At 46.4% G+C, this 18,289-nt stretch overlaps 1 protein-coding gene across 9 annotated transcripts in view; it reads left to right on the forward strand.

Moving 5' to 3' along the window:
• The first annotated feature begins 2,036 nt into the window (after positions 1-2,036).
• micu3a (mitochondrial calcium uptake family, member 3a) overlaps positions 2,037-18,289 on the forward strand; it is a 56,092-nt gene continuing 39,839 nt past the window's right edge. For all 9 annotated transcript variants that reach the window (XR_004206959.1, XM_031815009.1, XM_031815008.1 and 6 more), the window contains exons 1-5: positions 2,037-2,340; positions 4,333-4,480; positions 5,844-5,875; positions 7,161-7,239; positions 18,219-18,266. Coding sequence is in view for 8 of the 9 variants with exons in the window: in XM_031815009.1 (XP_031670869.1) it covers positions 2,074-2,340; positions 4,333-4,480; positions 5,844-5,875; positions 7,161-7,239; positions 18,219-18,266 (574 nt within the window). In the remaining variant the exon portion in view is untranslated. The remainder of the gene's footprint in view (positions 2,341-4,332; positions 4,481-5,843; positions 5,876-7,160; positions 7,240-18,218; positions 18,267-18,289) is intronic.

The following is an 18,289-nucleotide window of genomic DNA, read 5'->3' on the forward strand; positions in this document are numbered from 1 at the left end:
GGGGGGGGGGGGGCGTGTGTGTCAAAGACGTATGGCAGGTGGAGAGGCAATGGATGGGAGGGAGGGGAGAACAGAACAAGACTAGGGGATGCGAGGCGGTGCTTTGAGTTGACAATTGCACTGACTGTCAGGAGTGTTATGTTCTCCACAAATAAATAATCTGCAGCAGTGTGTGTTAAGGGGGTGTGTGTTTGTGTTTCTATTGTGTGTATGGGTGCGTGCGCGCACGTGTTCATATAGTAGATAATTACTATCATCCTAAACGCTTTATAACCCTACGGCTCGAGTGACTCAGGTGCACTCATTTGCTGCTGGGGGTGAGAGAAAAACTTCCCCTTCTTGTGCGTCATTTTCGCGCACAGATGTTGATTTATTGCCGCGCTTGTTTTATGTAATCCAACGGCTGTTCCGCGGCGTGTTTAGAAACAGAACCCGCCGCACATCTGTGCAAACTGCATCACTTGACTGTCAATCTTCCACTGATCTCCTGGCCTCTTTGAACACGCTCTTCTTAATTGTGGTCTTAAAGAGCATAGGAATCAAAGACCAGAGCGATCAAAGTTGAGAGATCTTGTAAGGGGACCAACAACAGTCAGGGGGAACTTGGAGGTAGAAACCTGTTTGAACCTAGAGCTTCAAAATACCCAGATAGGCCGAGGTTACCTGACACCGTCACCGAGAGTTCCCCCAGAAATACAACACAATAGTTCAAGCCACTTTGCCAATATTATAAACGTTTGAAAATAGCCTGTTGTGTATACGATGAATAACACTATCCCTATGTAGACTATTGTATTCGATTGATTTGGAGCATGGGACAATATGGTAGCCTACCAGCGCATCAAATAGTTCAAGCCACTTTGCCCATATTAGCGAGCCTACATGTACAGATAGTCTCCAGTGTATAGGCCTATGCCCTAACATGTATTGCATTGAATTGATTCTGGCCTGGGAGAATAGGGTACCGGGGAGGCAGCCAGTGACCTGAGTCTAACTGATAGGGTACAGGGCAGCAGCGCATGCAATGCATCTGCCTGGGCCTGGGAATCGACTGGTTGCAAATGACCTAGTGACCATTTCCACACATAGGTGATTCATCAACATCTCTCTCCGGGGACCTTTCTCTCCCTGTTGGGTTCCCAGGGCTCATTAGTATTTATGATTTCCCCCAAAAATACCTTGAAACAAAATCGATGCGCGCGGCGCAGAAGCGATCAATCAATATGCGCGAGCGGATCGATGCGCCACAATGAAGACGTCAATTACGTGCCACATTTCCTGATGACATTGGCATTAGATGAATTGTTTCCAGGGTCACATTGAAAGATCTTCCCACTGCACATTGTGGAGCTCCGTGCAGAGTAAATGCAGTGTTGTTTGATATATATATATAATGGGAGTGGGGAGAAAACCACACAGGCCTTTGCATGACCAGGTGGTTGTAGGCATCAAAGGGAACTTGAAGAACCCATCGGCTTAACGTTGATATCTAAAGCATTAGTGTATAGCCAATGGAGTAAGTCGCATGCAGCAATCTTTGTACTCTTAATATCTGTCTCACTTCTAAACGTACTTGATCCAGCTGTAAGAAGTTATTGTATAACATCATGATGAAACAACATAATCACGATTTGCAATAAATACATTTTTTTATGAATACAACTTTTCTTAATAGTTTGCCCCAACACTCGGGACCATATAATAGCCAACAGAGAAACGACGTATTACTAGTCTACATTATGTTTTATTTGCAGTCTCTTGTCATTCGTGTGAATAGGGCTTGTCAACATTTGCATGCGTCCTGATTCTCCTGAATGTAAAAAATATTCGCTTCTAATTAGAATAGTAACGCAACTATGTATATAATTCACCAAGGTTCAGAAATAAGCACCTTAGTCTGTCCCAAACCCATTGGAGCATCATATCCATCTGTTTTGGTGGCTGGTTCAAAGCCGAACTTCGATCAGAGCCGCAGCATCCCAAACTCCAGTGAATCAGAGTGAGAATATGATCCACATCTCGCGAGGAGTGAGAATACGTTTATCCTTCAACACTCTCATCATAGCAACAACAATGGCCGCTTTTCGCAGACTGGCTTCAATCGTAAACAGGTTAAATGTCTGGTCCGCTCCGAGAAACGAGCTCCTCGGCGCTCAGTCGACTACCGGAGGTCGGACACAGAGATGCCTAGCTGTTGGGATGTGTCTCGCAACCGGGGGAGCGGTGGTATTCTATTTTTACAACGACATGTACAGTCAAAGATGCAGGAAGAGGATGGGATATCGCTTCAGTGGCCGCGACCTGCTCCCTGTCCTTTCCGCTGTAGAAGCACAGCAAAAGGTATAGGCTTCTAATTTACACTATTGTGCTATGACAAGATAGTCTATGAAAAATGCCACGCTGTCAAAGGCATTCTGCCATGAATGTGTTATAGCCTAAGTGGGTGAGCGTGATCTGAGAATTCGAGAAGCGCAGCGCCTATTTCAATGTGTTTTAGTAATATGTACTTCTTTTGAAATGTTGTTTGGAAACCACAGACTTATGACTAACCTAGTAGGCTACTAGTTACATTTTTCGCTGAGCGGATAAATTTAGTCATTTCTCTACTGTACAACGGAAACATTAGGCCCAGTTTTTCCAGAGATGATATCGAGGCACACTGGAGAAGGAAGGGCGCTCTCCGCTCGAGACGGTGCTGAAATGACACGCGCGTGCCCCTTTGACGTAGTTACCGCAAAGGAGGCTTCACTGCCAACGACTGTTCTTACACTTCCTAACAAAATAATACAAATGGATTTCTTATTGTGATTTTATTATAAACATATGCTCGTTATTTCTTATAGCATGACCAACTTAATTGGTAATGGAAAGTACATGTAAACAACCACGTATTTCAAATCATCCCCACTTGTGGGAGGATATCATATTTTGGTTCTGTTAGGATATTTTTTTTTTACATGCCCTTATATGGGTACTCAAAACACAATTTTCTATTGAGGTTTTAAGATCTTTTGATTGAATTCTCTTGACTTTTATTTGATTACTTAAACATGCATGTAGGTTACAGACATATGCCTTTTACTGATTTCTGTGTAGGCCTAATTCTGCTTGATAAGGCACAGTTGGGGTAAATATTAAAGTTCCATTGGAGACATTGACATTTACTGCTTGGAATGCATGCCACAGTGTGATGGAATGGTTGGAATGATGGATGTGTGTATTCATTTACCAGAAATATGAAGTACTAGTGAATTAAGTCATTTGTACAAATCCAGAACATTAATCAGAGTTAGAGGGCCAGGGGGGGTCAAATCCATCCAAAATCCCTGAAGTCAAACCAGGAAGTTTGGGGAAATTTCCTTCCATTTCTATCCATTCAATTAATTCATTTTGAGGGAAAAAAAATCCCTTAAGACAAACTCCTCATGAAAGCTTTATGAATGAATCTGTATGCAAATTGGGCTCCAGGGGAAAATAGAAAACCTCTGTTCATCGTTTCCTCCCGTCAGGCACGGCAGAGTTAGTTTGTTATTTATACCCTTTTCTAATTACAACCCAAGAAGTCGTTTCTTTTTCTTTGCGCAGTGGCACTTTGGTGTATTTTAATCAGGCGAGCTGTCATTCCCTCAATGCCTTGTGTGAAAGAGCCAGAGGTGGATCTAATTATAGACAGCGAGACCCAAATAAAGATGCCGCTTCCAATACATTCAAAGCAAGGACACGGTAATGGTTCAGCTGGCATCTTCGAGAAGACAGTGTGTGAGCAGTGTTGTCTCTCTAGAAGAGATACTATTCTGTTCAACAGCGAGGCTGTTGTTGAGACTTTCTCGTTAGTAGCCTATTTCTTGGTCTTGCCAGGTGGATGGTGATATTTGATTTCTCTATTACAGTGATGATAGAAGGATGGAGAGAAGGAGAGAGGGTGCTCGGGAGAAAGAAAGAGGGATAGTGTAGTAAAGAAAGTTGAAATGTTCTGGTTTAGCTGGCATCTTCGAGAGACAGTGAGAGGAGTAGTATCAGTATTGTCTTTCTAGAGGAGCTGTTTGCTTCTGGCTACTGGCTAGAGTATTGATTGGAGGGCTGCTTGCCAGGTAGAGGGTGATATTTGATTTCTCTTGCACAGCTCTGATAGAGAAGGAGGGAGCGAGAGACAGGAAGAGAGAGAGAGAGAATCGCTGAGAAAGAAAGGCTCGTTTTTATTTCTTCACCCTTAGGCCCAGGCAGAAAGATATTACAGTACGGTTTCAAAATGTTAAAGTCCACAGTGCATTGCATTGAAAATTGTCCATCAGCAAAACCAACCAGTTTGTTTGTCTGTTTGTGTGTTGCCAGACGCGGCCGCTTGACTTTGAGGAAGGAGACGTGTACATGTCGTCCCACGAGCAGCGCTTCCGTCTGTTCAGCTCAGTGGAATATGAGGGACAGCTCTACATGACCCCACAGAACTTCATCGAGTCCGTCACCATGAGCGAGCCCCGGAGTATGTACTACCAGGACACAGTTACCATATTTATGATGCTATTTTGGGAAACTGGCCCTCCATCTTGGCTCCAAAAGTTCCATGATGATTTCTAACCTGGAATGTGTTTTACCAACCTTCCAGATCCAAATTGGTGCCCATTAGAAAATAATAGTTTCACTAGCTCTATGCAGTTCATATCGAAGTCAATTGTCTTTTTATCTGTTATGTTTTGTGATCTATAATGTTCTGCATGGCTTAAATAGATCTGCATATAGAGACCAGGGCCCGTATCCACAAAGCCTCTCAGAGTATGAGTGCTGATCTACGATCTGTCCATATAATCCTGTTCATTATGATCTAAAAGGCCAAACTGATCCTAGATCAGCACTCCTACTTGAGATGCTTTGTGGATATGGGCCCTAGATGATTTTTTGGCAAAAAATTCAGTAAAAAATACACAAGTTTTCTGTTAATAAACCACCATTGAATATGATCATATAATCATCCTGACAAAGCAGATTGAGAGTTGAATGAATTTCCACAAACCCTAGAAGCTGACATTTCGCCGGCTGCTATGAGAGAAAGAGAAGGCGCTCACAGCCCAGTGAGGATTTCAGTGGGAACGGCCCATGGTTTGTTTTACTCCCTCTGCCAGTGTAATGCCTCTGTTTTGGGAGGTTTCTTAACAGATTGCTCATAGCCAGTGGACCTCAGAAGATACGGGCGTGTGTAACACTGTTTAGTCTGATGGTTAATGCTGTCACACAGTACACGGACCAGACTCCCCACTGAGAATGGGATAGATGGGGCTTTTAAAGTGTGTGTGTGTGTGTGTGTGTGTGTGTGTGTGTGTGTGTGTGTGTGTGTGTGTGTGTGTGTGTGTGTGTCAGAGGCCACCTAATGTTTCCTTTGAGGTTGAATTAGACCACCCCTTTATAAAGACCAAAACAAATCTGCACTTTTACTAGAACATTGCCCCAGACAGACACAGGGCTACAGTACAAAGCAAAGCAGAGGGCACTTTATGGCCTTGTAATAGGTCTATGGTGACAGTGTATGGATGTGTTATTATGACTATGGAACCCCTCATACTGATGTTATCTGATCCAGCCCACACACACTCCGTTATGCTCTCTCTCTCTCTCTCTCTCTCTCTCTCTCTCTCTCTCTCTCTCTCTCTCTCTCTCTCTCTCTCTCTCTCTCTCTCTCTCTGTCTCTCTCTGTCTCTCTCTGTCTCTCTCTGTCTCTCTCTGTCTCTCTCTCTGCCTCTCTCTCTGTCTCTCTCTCTTTCTCTCACATACTTTCTGTCTCTCTCTCACTTTCTCTCTCTCTCTCTCACTTGCTCTCTCTCTATCTCTCTCCCTCTCTCTCTTTCCTCCAGACAAGAAGCCGTGGATGTCCCTCACTAAACAGGTCTGAGAACAGTTAGTATTTTTGTTGATGAAGAGCTATGCTATAAAACTCCTGTTCCTACCTGTACATGTAATGTATGATAAGCTGTATATTTAAACCATATTAATATTAAATGTTTTAGACAGGGCTAGTGATGATTAGTTGACAGCTAGCTGTAATACCGTACATAATCAAATCAAATCACATTTTATTTGTCACATACACATGGTTAGCAGATGTTAATGCGAGTGTAGCGAAATGCTTGTGCTTCTAGTTCCGACAATGCAGTAATAACCAACAAGTAATCTAGCTAACAATTCCAAAACTACTACCTTATAGACACAAGTGTAAGAGGATAAAGAATATGTACATAAAGATATATGAATGAGTGATGGTACAGAGCGGCATAGGCAAGATACAGTAGATGGTATACAGCCATCTTCCCTATTCACACTTTAGTCATTCAGCATACTCTCTTATCCAGAGTGACTTACAGGAGCAATTACAGTTAAGTGCCTTGCTCAAGGGCACATTTTCACCTAGTCGGCTAAGAGATTCAAACCAGCGAGCTCTCGGTTACTGGCCCAACGCTCTTAACCTCCAGGCTACCTGCCACCCCACTGCCATAGTATTGCAGCAGCAATTGACTTGGAAGAATGCTATCGTATACAAGCTACTGCAGATGTAGGATCTTAATAAAAAATTATCCTGCAGCAACAGAAATTGTGAATTATTATGTGGATTATAATTAATGGTCAATTTTGTTGGGATTGATATATTTTTTCAAATCTGAAATTTTAGTGTGGATGTTCTCCTGCGACAGGGTGATCAAATTAAGATCCCACATCTGTTCCTAACATGAAGCAACAGCATAGCATGTTTGTATGTTCTAGTCAGACAGTGACACTTCTAAAGGTTAAAGTCATGGTTGCATCCCAAATGACACCCTATTCCCTCTTCCCTATATACCCTATTCCCTATTTAGAGCAGCAGGGTAGCCTAGTGGTTAGAGCATTGGACTTGTAACCGAAAAGTTGCAAGATCGAATCCCTGAGCTGACAAGATACAAACCTGTTGCCCTGCCCCTGAACAAGTTAGTTAACCCACTGTTCCTAGGCCGTCATTGAAAATAAGAATTTGCTCTTAACTGACTAGCCAATTTTAATTAATGAACAGTGCAGTACTTTTGAACAGGGCCCACAGGGCTTTGGTGACTACCAGTAGACTGTAGGGAAAAGGGTGTGATTGAGGACATGGAGTGGTGTCTGTCTGTGGAGACTCATAGCGTTGTCTCTGTTGACATCAGGAACTGGAGAAGATCTTGGGAGATACTCCAGCGGTGTGGCAGGGAACGTCCAAACTGTTCCGGAACCTACGGGAACGAGGTAGGGACTAAAGGACGTCAAAAGAACGTTCTGTGTACCTCGTAATGGATTGTGTGTGTGTGACTGACTTCACACACAATTCCGCATGGCAAAGGCACCTTGGGCTAGTGCAAACATACACACACACGCACGCTCTCACACACACACAAACACAGGCACTCACACATGCACACACACACACACACAATGATTAGCATGTTATCTGAGAGAGTAAGCACTTATATAGTTAAACTCATGGAAAGTCATGTACAGACCAGTAATAGCTACAGACCAGTCATAGCTACAGTCCTGTCATAGCTACAGTCCTGTCATAGCTACAGTCCAGTCATAGCTACAGACCAGTCATAGCTACAGACCTGTCATAGCTACAGTCCTGTCATAGCTACAGACCAGCCATAGCTACAAACCTGTCATAGCTACAGTACAGTCATAGCTACAGACCTGTCATAGCTACAGACCAGTCATAGCTACAGTCCAGTCATAGCTACAGTCCAGTCATAGCTACAGACCTGTCATAGCTACAGTCCAGCCATAGCTACATACCTGTCATAGCTACAGTCCAGTCATAGCTACAAACCTGTCATAGCTACAGTCCAGTCATAGCTACATACCTGTCATAGCTACAGTCCAGCCATAGCTACAGACCAGTCATAGCTACAGTCCAGTCATATCTACAGTCCTGTCATAGCTACAGTCCAGTCATAGCTACAGACCAGTCATAGCTACAGTCCAGTCGTAGCTACAGTCCTGTCATAGCTACAGTCCAGTCGTAGCTACAGTCCTGTCATAGCTACAGTCCAGTCATAGCTACAGACCAGTCATAGCTACAGACCTGTCATAGCTACAGTCCTGTCATAGCTACAGTAAAAGTGGTGCAGTGTGTCTTGGTGTATCTAGTCCAGGCTGTATGACAGTGACAGAACTACATGATGTCATAATGCTACAGGATGTATGACAGTGACAGTGCTACATGATGTCATAATGCTACAGGCTGTGTGACTGTGACAGTGCTACATGATGTCATAATGCTACAGGCTGTGTGACTGTGACAGTGCTATACATGATGTCATAATGCTACAGGATGTATGACAGTGACAGTGCTACATGTAATGCTACAGGCTGTGTGACTGTGACAGTGCTACATGATGTCATAATGCTACAGGCTGTGTGACTGTGACAGTGCTACATGATGTCATAATGCTACAGGCTGTGTGACTGTGACAGTGCTATACATGATGTCATAATGCTACAGGCTGTATGACAGTGATAGTGTTGCGGTGTGTCTAGCTGTACAGGCTCTGGTCACAGTGTGGTTCCTCTAAGCCGGGGCCGGTGCCCCCTGTGGTCACCTTACGGTCGCCCTGGTAAACCCTAAAAATAGAATCACTCTCTCTGCTCTTCCCATGCCATCCTCTCATCCTATACGTTCCTCTCTTCTCATCCTCTTCTCCACCTCTCCCCTCAGTTCCCTCTCCTATTTTCCTTGTCACCCTCTCTTTCTTTATCCCTCCTCTTCTCTGTTTTCCTCCCCCTTTCTTTCTTCGCCTTTCGTTTCCCTCTCTTTGCTCCATCCAATGCTTTCCCTCCCCGCCCCTCCTCTCTTCTCCTCCTCTCTCTTCTCCTCTTCACCCTCTCCTCCATTCCTCTAGAAACATGCAGCAGCTCTCTTCTGACAGCAGAGCCTTCTGCCCTCCATCCATCCTCTCCAACATAAAAATTGAAACAGTGAAAATGAATCACATACATTAATAAGACGTGTACTGTACCACAGAGAGAGAGACATACTGTACGAGAGGGAGAGAGATGGATACTGTTCGAGAGAGAGGCAGGGACCCGGTCGCAATTAAAGCAATTGCTTGTGGAGTACGTAACAGTGGAATCACACGGCTGTTGATTCCCCACGGTGATAATTATAACACGCTCAGCAGCATGCCGTACTGCCTTCCCCAACCAGGAAGCTAAATATAAACCTCTCTCAATTATGTACCTCTCCTCCCTCTACACCTCTCTCTTTCTTCTCCTTCCTCTACCCCTCTCTCTCTCTCCTCTCCTCCCTTACCTCTCTCTCTCTCCTCTCCTCCCTCTACCCCTCTCTCTTTCTTCTCCTTCCTCTACCCCTCTCTCTCTCTCCTATCCTTCCTCTACCCCTCTCTCTCTCTCCTCTCCTCCCTTACCCCTCTCTCTCTCCTCTCCTCCCTTACCCCTCTCTCTTTCTTCTCCTTCCTCTACCCCTCTCTCTCTCTCCTCTCCTCCCTTACCCCTCTCTCTCTCCTCTCCTCCCTCTACCCCTTTCTCTCTCTAAACCCTCTACCCCTCTCTCTCCTCTCCTCCCTCTACCCCTCTCTCTCTCCTCTCCTAACTCTACCTCTCTCTTTCTCCTCTCCTCCCTCTACCCCTCTCTCTCTCTCCTCTCCTCCCTTTATCCCTCTCTCTCTCTTCCCACTACCCCTCTCTCTCTCCTCTCCTCCCTCTACCCCTCTCTTTCTCCTCTCCTCCTGTCACGTTCGTTGAAAGGAGTAGACCAAGGCACAGCGTGCGTAGGGTTCCACATACTTTAATAAATTGAAACTCACCTAACAAAACAATAAAGCACAAACGAAATGTGAAGCTACTGGTGTGCACACAGGCAACTAACTGTAGATAAGATCCCACAAATCACAATTAAGGAAATGGCTACCTAAATATGATCCCCAATCAGAGACAATGATAAACAGCTGCCTTTGATCGGGAACCATATCAGGCCACCACAGAAGTACAATTCACCTAGATGACCCACCCTAGTCACTATCACGCCCCAACTAACATAGAGAATGAACAGCTCTCTAAGGTCAGGGCGTGACAGTACCCCCCCCCCCCCCCCCAAAGGTGCAAAGGTGCGGACTCCAACCGCAAAACCTGACTCATAAAGGAGAGGGTCCGGTTGGGCATCTACCGTCGGGGGCAGCTACGGTGCGGGGCGAAGTACCCACTCCGCTCGCAGATTTGTCTTTATCCAAGGAGGGAGGGAGGGAGGGAGGGAGGGAGGGAGGGAGGGAGGGAGGGAGGGAGGGAGGGAGGGAGGAGTGGAGATGAGAGGGAGGGAGGGAGGAAGGGAGGAAGGAAGGAAGGAAGGAAGGAAGGAAGGAAGGAAGGAAGGAAGGAAGGAAGGAAGGAAGGAAGGAAGGAAGGAAGGAAGGAAGGAAGGAAGGAAGGAAGGAGGGAGGAGAGGAGTGGAGAGGATAGGTGAGGAGAGGAAGGGAGAGAAGAGAAGAGAAGAGAAGAGGAGAGGAGAGGAGAGGAGAGGAGAGGAGAGGAGAGGAGAGGAGAGGAGAGGAGAGGAGAGGAGAGGAGAGGAGAGGAGAGGACAGGGAGGAGGGGAGAGGAGGGGAGAGAAGAGGACAGGAAGGAGGGGAGAGTAGGGGAGAGGAGAGGATGTTGTAAGTGTGGTAGACACACTAGACGTGTATGACACTAGATGTGTCTGACACTAGATGTGTTGGGAATGGGATGTAGGAGTGTATTAGGAAAACACTAGTGAGGAAGTTGGGCCTGTCTCCAAGCTACAGCATATTTTCATACTGGCTGGGTCTAGTGTTGGTATTTCTATGAATGGCAGGGAGAAAGTTGGTGAGGCCTCTGCCAAGAATACACACTCACACAGACTCATACACACTTACACCCTCACACACACTCACACACACAGTAACACCCTGGTGTCCCTGAGAAGGTCACACCTGGGCTCCAGAGTAGCGACGTGGAAATGTTTTCTTGTCCTTCCCTCTTCCTGTTGCTTTAGGGAGGCTCTCCGTGCACGTACTCCCCCACACATACACACACCTCACCCTACACATACACACACCTCACCCCCACACATACACACACCTCACCCCCACACATACACACACCTCACCCCCACACATACACACACATCACCCCCACACATACACACACCTCACCCCTACACATACACACCTCACCCTACACATACACACACCTCACCCCTACACATACACACATCTCACCCTACACATACACACACCTCACCCCCAGACATACACACACCTCACCCTACACATACACACACCTCACCCCCACATACACACACCTCACCCCCACACATACACACACCTCACCCCCACACATACACACACCTCACCCCACACATACACACACCTCACCCTACACATACACACACCTCACCCCCACACATACACACACATCACCCCTACACATACATACACCTCACCCTACACATACACACACCTCACCCCCACACATACACACCTCTCACCCCACACATACACACACCTCACACCCACACATACACACACCTCACCCCCACACATACACACACCTCACACCTCACCCCCACACATACACACACCTCACCCCCACACATACACACACCTCACACCTCACCCCCACACATACACACACCTCACCCCCACACATACACACACCTCACCCCTACAAATACACACACCTCACCCCTATACATAAACACACCTCACCCCTACACATCCACACACCTCACCCTACACATACACACACCTCACCCCTACACATCCACACACCTCACCCTACACATCCACACACCTCACCCCCACACATACACACACATCACCCCCACACATACACACACCTCACCCCTACACATACACACCTCACCCTACACATACACACACCTCACCCCTACACATACACACATCTCACCCTACACATACACACACCTCACCCCCAGACATACACACACCTCACCCTACACATACACACACCTCACCCCCACATACACACACCTCACCCCCACACATACACACACCTCACCCCCACACATACACACACCTCACCCCACACATACACACACCTCACCCTACACATACACACACCTCACCCCCACACATACACACACATCACCCCTACACATACACACACCTCACCCTACACATACACACACCTCACCCCCACACATACACACCTCTCACCCCACACATACACACACCTCACCCCCACACATACACACACCTCACCCCCACACATACACACACCTCACACCTCACCCCCACACATACACACACCTCACCCCCACACATACACACACCTCACCCCTACAAATACACACACCTCACCCCTATACATAAACACACCTCACCCCTACACATCCACACACCTCACCCTACACATACACACACCTCACCCCTACACATCCACACACCTCACCCTACACATCCACACACCTCACCCCTACACATACATCACCCCCACACACACATACACACACCTCACCCCTACACATACACACACCTCACCCCTACACATCCACACACCTCACCCCTACACATACATCACCCCCACACACACCTCAACCCCACACATACACACATACACACACCTCACCCCACACATACACACACCTCACCTCACCCCCACACATACACACATCTCACCCCTACACATACACACATACACACACCTAACCCCTACACATACACATACACACATCTCACCCCTACACATACACACACCTCACCCCTACACATACACACACACCTCACCCCTACACATACACACATACACACACCTTACACCTCACCCCCACACATACACACATACACACACCTCACACCTCACCCCCACACATACACACACCTCACCCCCATACATACACACACCTCACCCCTACACATACACACATACACACACCTCACACCTCACCCCCACACATACACACATACACACACCTCACAACTCACCCCTACACATACACACATACACACACCTCACACCTCACCCCCACACATACACACACCTCACCCCCACACCACTCTTTTTTATCTTGCCAGTTAACATCAGCACAGCCCCACCAAAAAAAACAGGGAAAGGAGGAAAGGAAAGGAGAGGAAATGAGAGGAAAGAGGGAAGGAGATAAAAGGAAAGAAAGAATGAAGTGATCAGGGAGCAAAGGTGTGGTTGAGGAGGAAGACAACGTGGAGACACGTCTCTGTTGTGTTTGTTCTCGGTGATGTCGGGACACGCTTCCTTTGGCACTCGGTGACGGCCGAGGACAGTTTCAATCCCCGGAATGGCGTCGGATTACCGTTTGCTGTGCGCATGAGTCGGTGCTGGGCGGCAGACTCTGGAATGTTTCTGTGTGTTGTCCCAGCACATTTTATTCGGGTTGTCATGTCAAGAAGAGAGAGAGAGAGAGAGAGAGAGAGAGAGAGAGAGAGAGAGAGAGAGAGAGAGAGTGTGTGCGTGGGTGCGTGCGGTATTGGTGACTCGCGTCTGGAATCCAGTGATGCTCTCTCTCTCTCTCACAGCAGTGCACAGTACAAACTCGTCAGAGAAAGTAGGCTTTCAAAGTGGGATAGTTAAGTTGGCCTTCCACTTCCAATAGGCATATAGGAAACAAAACCTTTTCAATATGGGACTGCTGATCAAAGTGTAATGTAATATACAAGATGATACCATATTATCAGAATGTAATATACAAGATGATACCATATTATCAGAATGTAATATACAAGATGATACTATATTATCAGAATGTAATATACAAGATGATACCATATTATCAGAATGTAATATACAAGATGATACTATATTATCAGAATGTAATATACAAGATGATACCATATTATCAGAATGTAATATACAAGATGATACCATATTATCAGAATGTAAAATACAAGATGATACCATATTATCAGAATGTAATATACAAGATGATACCATATTATCAGAATGTAATATACAAGATGATACCATATTATCAGAATGTAATATACAAGATGATACCATATTATCAGAATGTCGTATACAAGATGATACCATATTATCAGAATGCAATATACAAGAATATACCATATTATCAGAATGTAATATACAAGATGATACCATATTATCAGAATGTAATATACAAGATGATACCATATTATCAGAATGTAATATACAAGATGATACCATATTATCAGAATGTCGTATACAAGATGATACCATATTATCAGAATGTAATATACAAGATGATACCATATTATCAGAATGTAATATACAAGATGATACCATATTATCAGAATGTAATATACAAGATGATACCATATTATCAGAATGTAATATACAAGATGATACCATATTATCAGAATGTAATATACAAGATGATACCATATTATCAGAATGTAATATACAAGATGATACCATATTATCAGAATGTCGTATACAAGATGATACCATATTATCAGAATGTAATATACAAGATGATACCATATTATCAGAATGTAATATACAAGATGATACCATATTATCAGAATGTAATATACAAGATGATACCATATTATCAGAATGTAAAATACAAGATGATACCATATTATCGGAATATAATATACAAGAATATACCATATTATCAGAACGTAATATACAAGATGATACCATATTATCGGAATATAATATACAAGATGATACCATATTATCAGGCCCGGTTTGTTGATCAGATCATGAGGTCTGGGAAAACTCCTGGATGAAGTTGTGAAAAAACGCTCAGATTACAAGAGTTCATCTGGTAAGGTGTTATTTGTTTTCCCAGACTTGTGACATTGACAGAAAAAACTATGGGGTTTTAAAAACATCTATGGGGTTTTGGTTTGTCTAGGTAAATGTATGTCTATGGTTGCCTAGATTGGTTCTCAATTAGAGGCAGCTGTTTATGGTTGTCTCTGATTGGGAACCATATTTAGGTAGCCATATTCCTTGGTTTATCTGTGGGTTATTGTCTATGTACAGTTGCCTGTGTCGGCACCAGTGTTTATATCTTCATGTTTGTTTTGTTAGTTTGTTTAAGTGTTCTTCCTTTAATAAAGAGGAATGTATTCTCATCACTCTGTGCCTTGGTCTCCTCGTTACAATGAACGTGACAGAATAACCCACCAAACCAGGACCAAGCAGCGTGAAAGGGAGGAACAGCGCTTGGTGGAAAAATGGACCCGGGAGAAGGATGAGTGGGTGACAACCTGGGAGGAGATAGAGAGGTGGTCGATCGATCCAGGGAGAGTGCCAGAGCCCGCCTGGGATTCACTGGAACAGTGCGAGGAGGGATACAGGAGAATGGAGGAACGGCAGCAATATAAGGGTACACGGTTAGCACCCAAGATTTTTTGGGGGAGGCACACGAGGAGATTGGCTGAGTCAGGTAGGAGACCTGAGCCAACTACTTGTGCTTACTGTGGGGAGCGTGTTACTGGTCAGGCACCGTATTATGCGGTGGAACGCACGGTGTCTCCAGTGCGCATTTCTAGCCCGGTGCACTCTATTCCAGCTCCTCGCATTGGCCGGGTTAGAATGAGCATCCAGCCAGGAAGGAGGGTGCCGGCTCAGCACTCCTGGTCTCCAGTATACCTCCTTGGACCAGGATATCCTGCGCCGGCTCGACCCAGTGCATTCTGTGCCAGCGCCCTGCACTTGCAGGGCGAAAATAAACATCCAGCCAGGACGGGTTGTGTCAGCTCCAGTACATCCTGTGCCTACTCCCCGCACTCGCCCTGAGGTGCGTATCACCAGCCCAGTACCACCATTGCCAACACCAAGCACCAGGCTTCCCGTGCGCCTCCAGGGTCCAATACTCCCTGATCCTGCTCCTCGCACTCGCCCTGAGGTGTGTGTCCCCAGCCTGGTACCACCAGTGCCGGCATCACGCACCAGGCCTATAGTGCGCCTCGGCAGTCCAGAGTGTCCGGCGACAGTACCCAGTCCAGAGCATCCGGCAACAGTACCCAGTCCAGAGCATCCGGCGACAGTACCCAGTCCAGACCGTCCGGCGACAGTACCCAGTCTAGAGCGTCCGGCGACAGTTCACAGACCGGAACCTCCAACGACGGGCCACAGACCAGAACCTCCAACGACGGGCCACAGTTCGGAACCTCCCACGGGGGGCCACAGTCCGGAACCTCCCACGGGGGGCCACAGTCCGGAACCTCCCACGGGGGCCCACAGTCCGGAACCTCCCACGGGGGCCACAGTCCGGAACCTCCCACGGGGGGCCACAGTCCGGAACCTCCCACGGGGGGCCACAGTCCGGAACCTCCCACGACGGTCCCCAGCCCGGGGTCTCCAGCGACGGTCCCCAGCCCGGGGTCTCTCTCGAGGGTCCCCAGCCCTCAGTGTAAAGAAGGGAGGCGGCGTCCAGAACCAAAGCCGCCACCAAGGTTAGATGCCCACCCAGACCCTCCCATATAGGTTTAGGTTTGCGGCCGGGAGTCCTCAACTTTGGGGGGGGGGGTTATCTTTGTTTTCTTGATTATCAAAGTTATCTTTGTTTTCTTGATTATTTAGTTTGGTCAGGGTGTGACAAGGGTGGTTTGTTTAGTTTTGTCTATGGGGTTTTGGTTTGTCTAGGTAAATGTATGTCTATGGTTGCCTAGATTGGTTCTCAATTAGAGGCAGCTGTTTATGGTTGTCTCTGATTGGGAACCATATTTAGGTAGCCATATTCCTTGGTTTATCTGTGGGTTATTGTCTATGTACAGTTGCCTGTGTCGGCACCAGTGTTTATATCTTCATGTTTGTTTTGTTAGTTTGTTTAAGTGTTCTTCCTTTAATAAATAGGAATGTATTCTCATCACTCTGTGCCTTGGTCTCCTCGTCTGAGAAATGACTAAACAGTCAAATGTATGAAGTCACTACTGTAAGAGGCTCTGGATAAGAGTGTCTGCTAACTGACTAAACATTAAAATGTACACATTTTTAAAAACAATCGGAGGTTAAACTAGTAGAATAAAGACAGCAGATAGTTGCAGTTCAAACACTTTATTGAGTTGGCCTTTTCTCGTGGGAGACAAGCTGTATTTAGTATTTGAGTAAGCCTGGGACAGGGAGCATCCATCCCTAGTGTGAGGTCCAGGGCAGGGGGCAGGGGGCAGGGGTAGCTCCACTAAGCTGAGGTATCATGTTCCCCTCCTCTCCCCTTCCTGAAGCAGGGAGTCTCTCTCCCGTAACACTCAGTGCAGTCACCCTGAACTATCAGTGGACAGACAGGCTACTGTCTTCCTCTCCAAACAAAAACCTGGTGGAAGAGGGAATGCTTTCAGCCGCCGTGTAACAGACCAACACTTACATATAGAGAAACATGAGCGCGCACACACACACACACACACACACAGAGAAACATGAGCATACACACACTCCCCTTCCAGCACCTAGACCACAGCAGCGGTCCTCCATCTCACTGGGCCATGCCTGTGTTTCCCCTGGCCCCAACAAAGAGGAGCAGAGGGGACATCATCCTAAATGGACCACATCCCCTCAACGCTTTACACCTTGTTCTCCAAACACAACACGGCTGGTTGTGATCTCTTTCCACCCCCCTCCCCCCCACCGTGTGTGTATGTGTATATGCATTGGGGGTGTACGTGTGTGTGTGTGTGTGTGTGTGCGTGCGTGCGTGCGTGCGTGTGTGAGTGTGTGTGTGTGTGTTCTACCACCCAGTGTTCTAGGTCTTGGGTCTCAGCACCGCTCACTTGCAGTGTAAAAACACCCGCAGCTCTAGTGTGGCCAAAACAACGCCTGCGGCTCAACTCAAAGGCACCTTTTTACATTTTTAGATGTTATCTGCATGAAAGGGGGGATTACTCCTTCTCTACTCCTCTCCGGGAGAAGAGGGGAGGAGGGGAAGGTCTGTTCTACCCTTCCATTTATCTAGAGGAGGCCCGTCTTTGAACAATCAGTAAACATTTTAATCTGGCCTTCAGCCAAGCCGCCTCTAGTGTCCCGGAGTTTGAGAGAAAAAAATCAGGACCCCGACCAGCTGTTTGAGAGTTGGTGAAGGAGAGCAAGAAGGAGAGAGAGGGAGAGAGAGAGAGAGAGAGAGAGAGAGGGAGAGAGAGAGAGAGGGAGAGAGAGAGAGAGAGAGAGGGAGAGAGAGAGGGAGAGAGAGAGGGAGAGTGCTTTATTGTACATTAACAGAATGAATCTTGTCAACTGTCCTTTGATGTTCCGTCTTCTCTTTTTCTTTCCAGGCATCATCGCTTACACCGAGTATCTCTTTCTGCTCTGCATTCTGACAAGTGAGTCTCTCTACGCTCTACAG

Source organism: Oncorhynchus kisutch, unplaced genomic scaffold, assembly GCF_002021735.2.
Source record: "Oncorhynchus kisutch isolate 150728-3 unplaced genomic scaffold, Okis_V2 Okis07a-Okis12b_hom, whole genome shotgun sequence".
NCBI classification, from domain to species: Eukaryota; Metazoa; Chordata; class Actinopteri; order Salmoniformes; family Salmonidae; genus Oncorhynchus; species Oncorhynchus kisutch.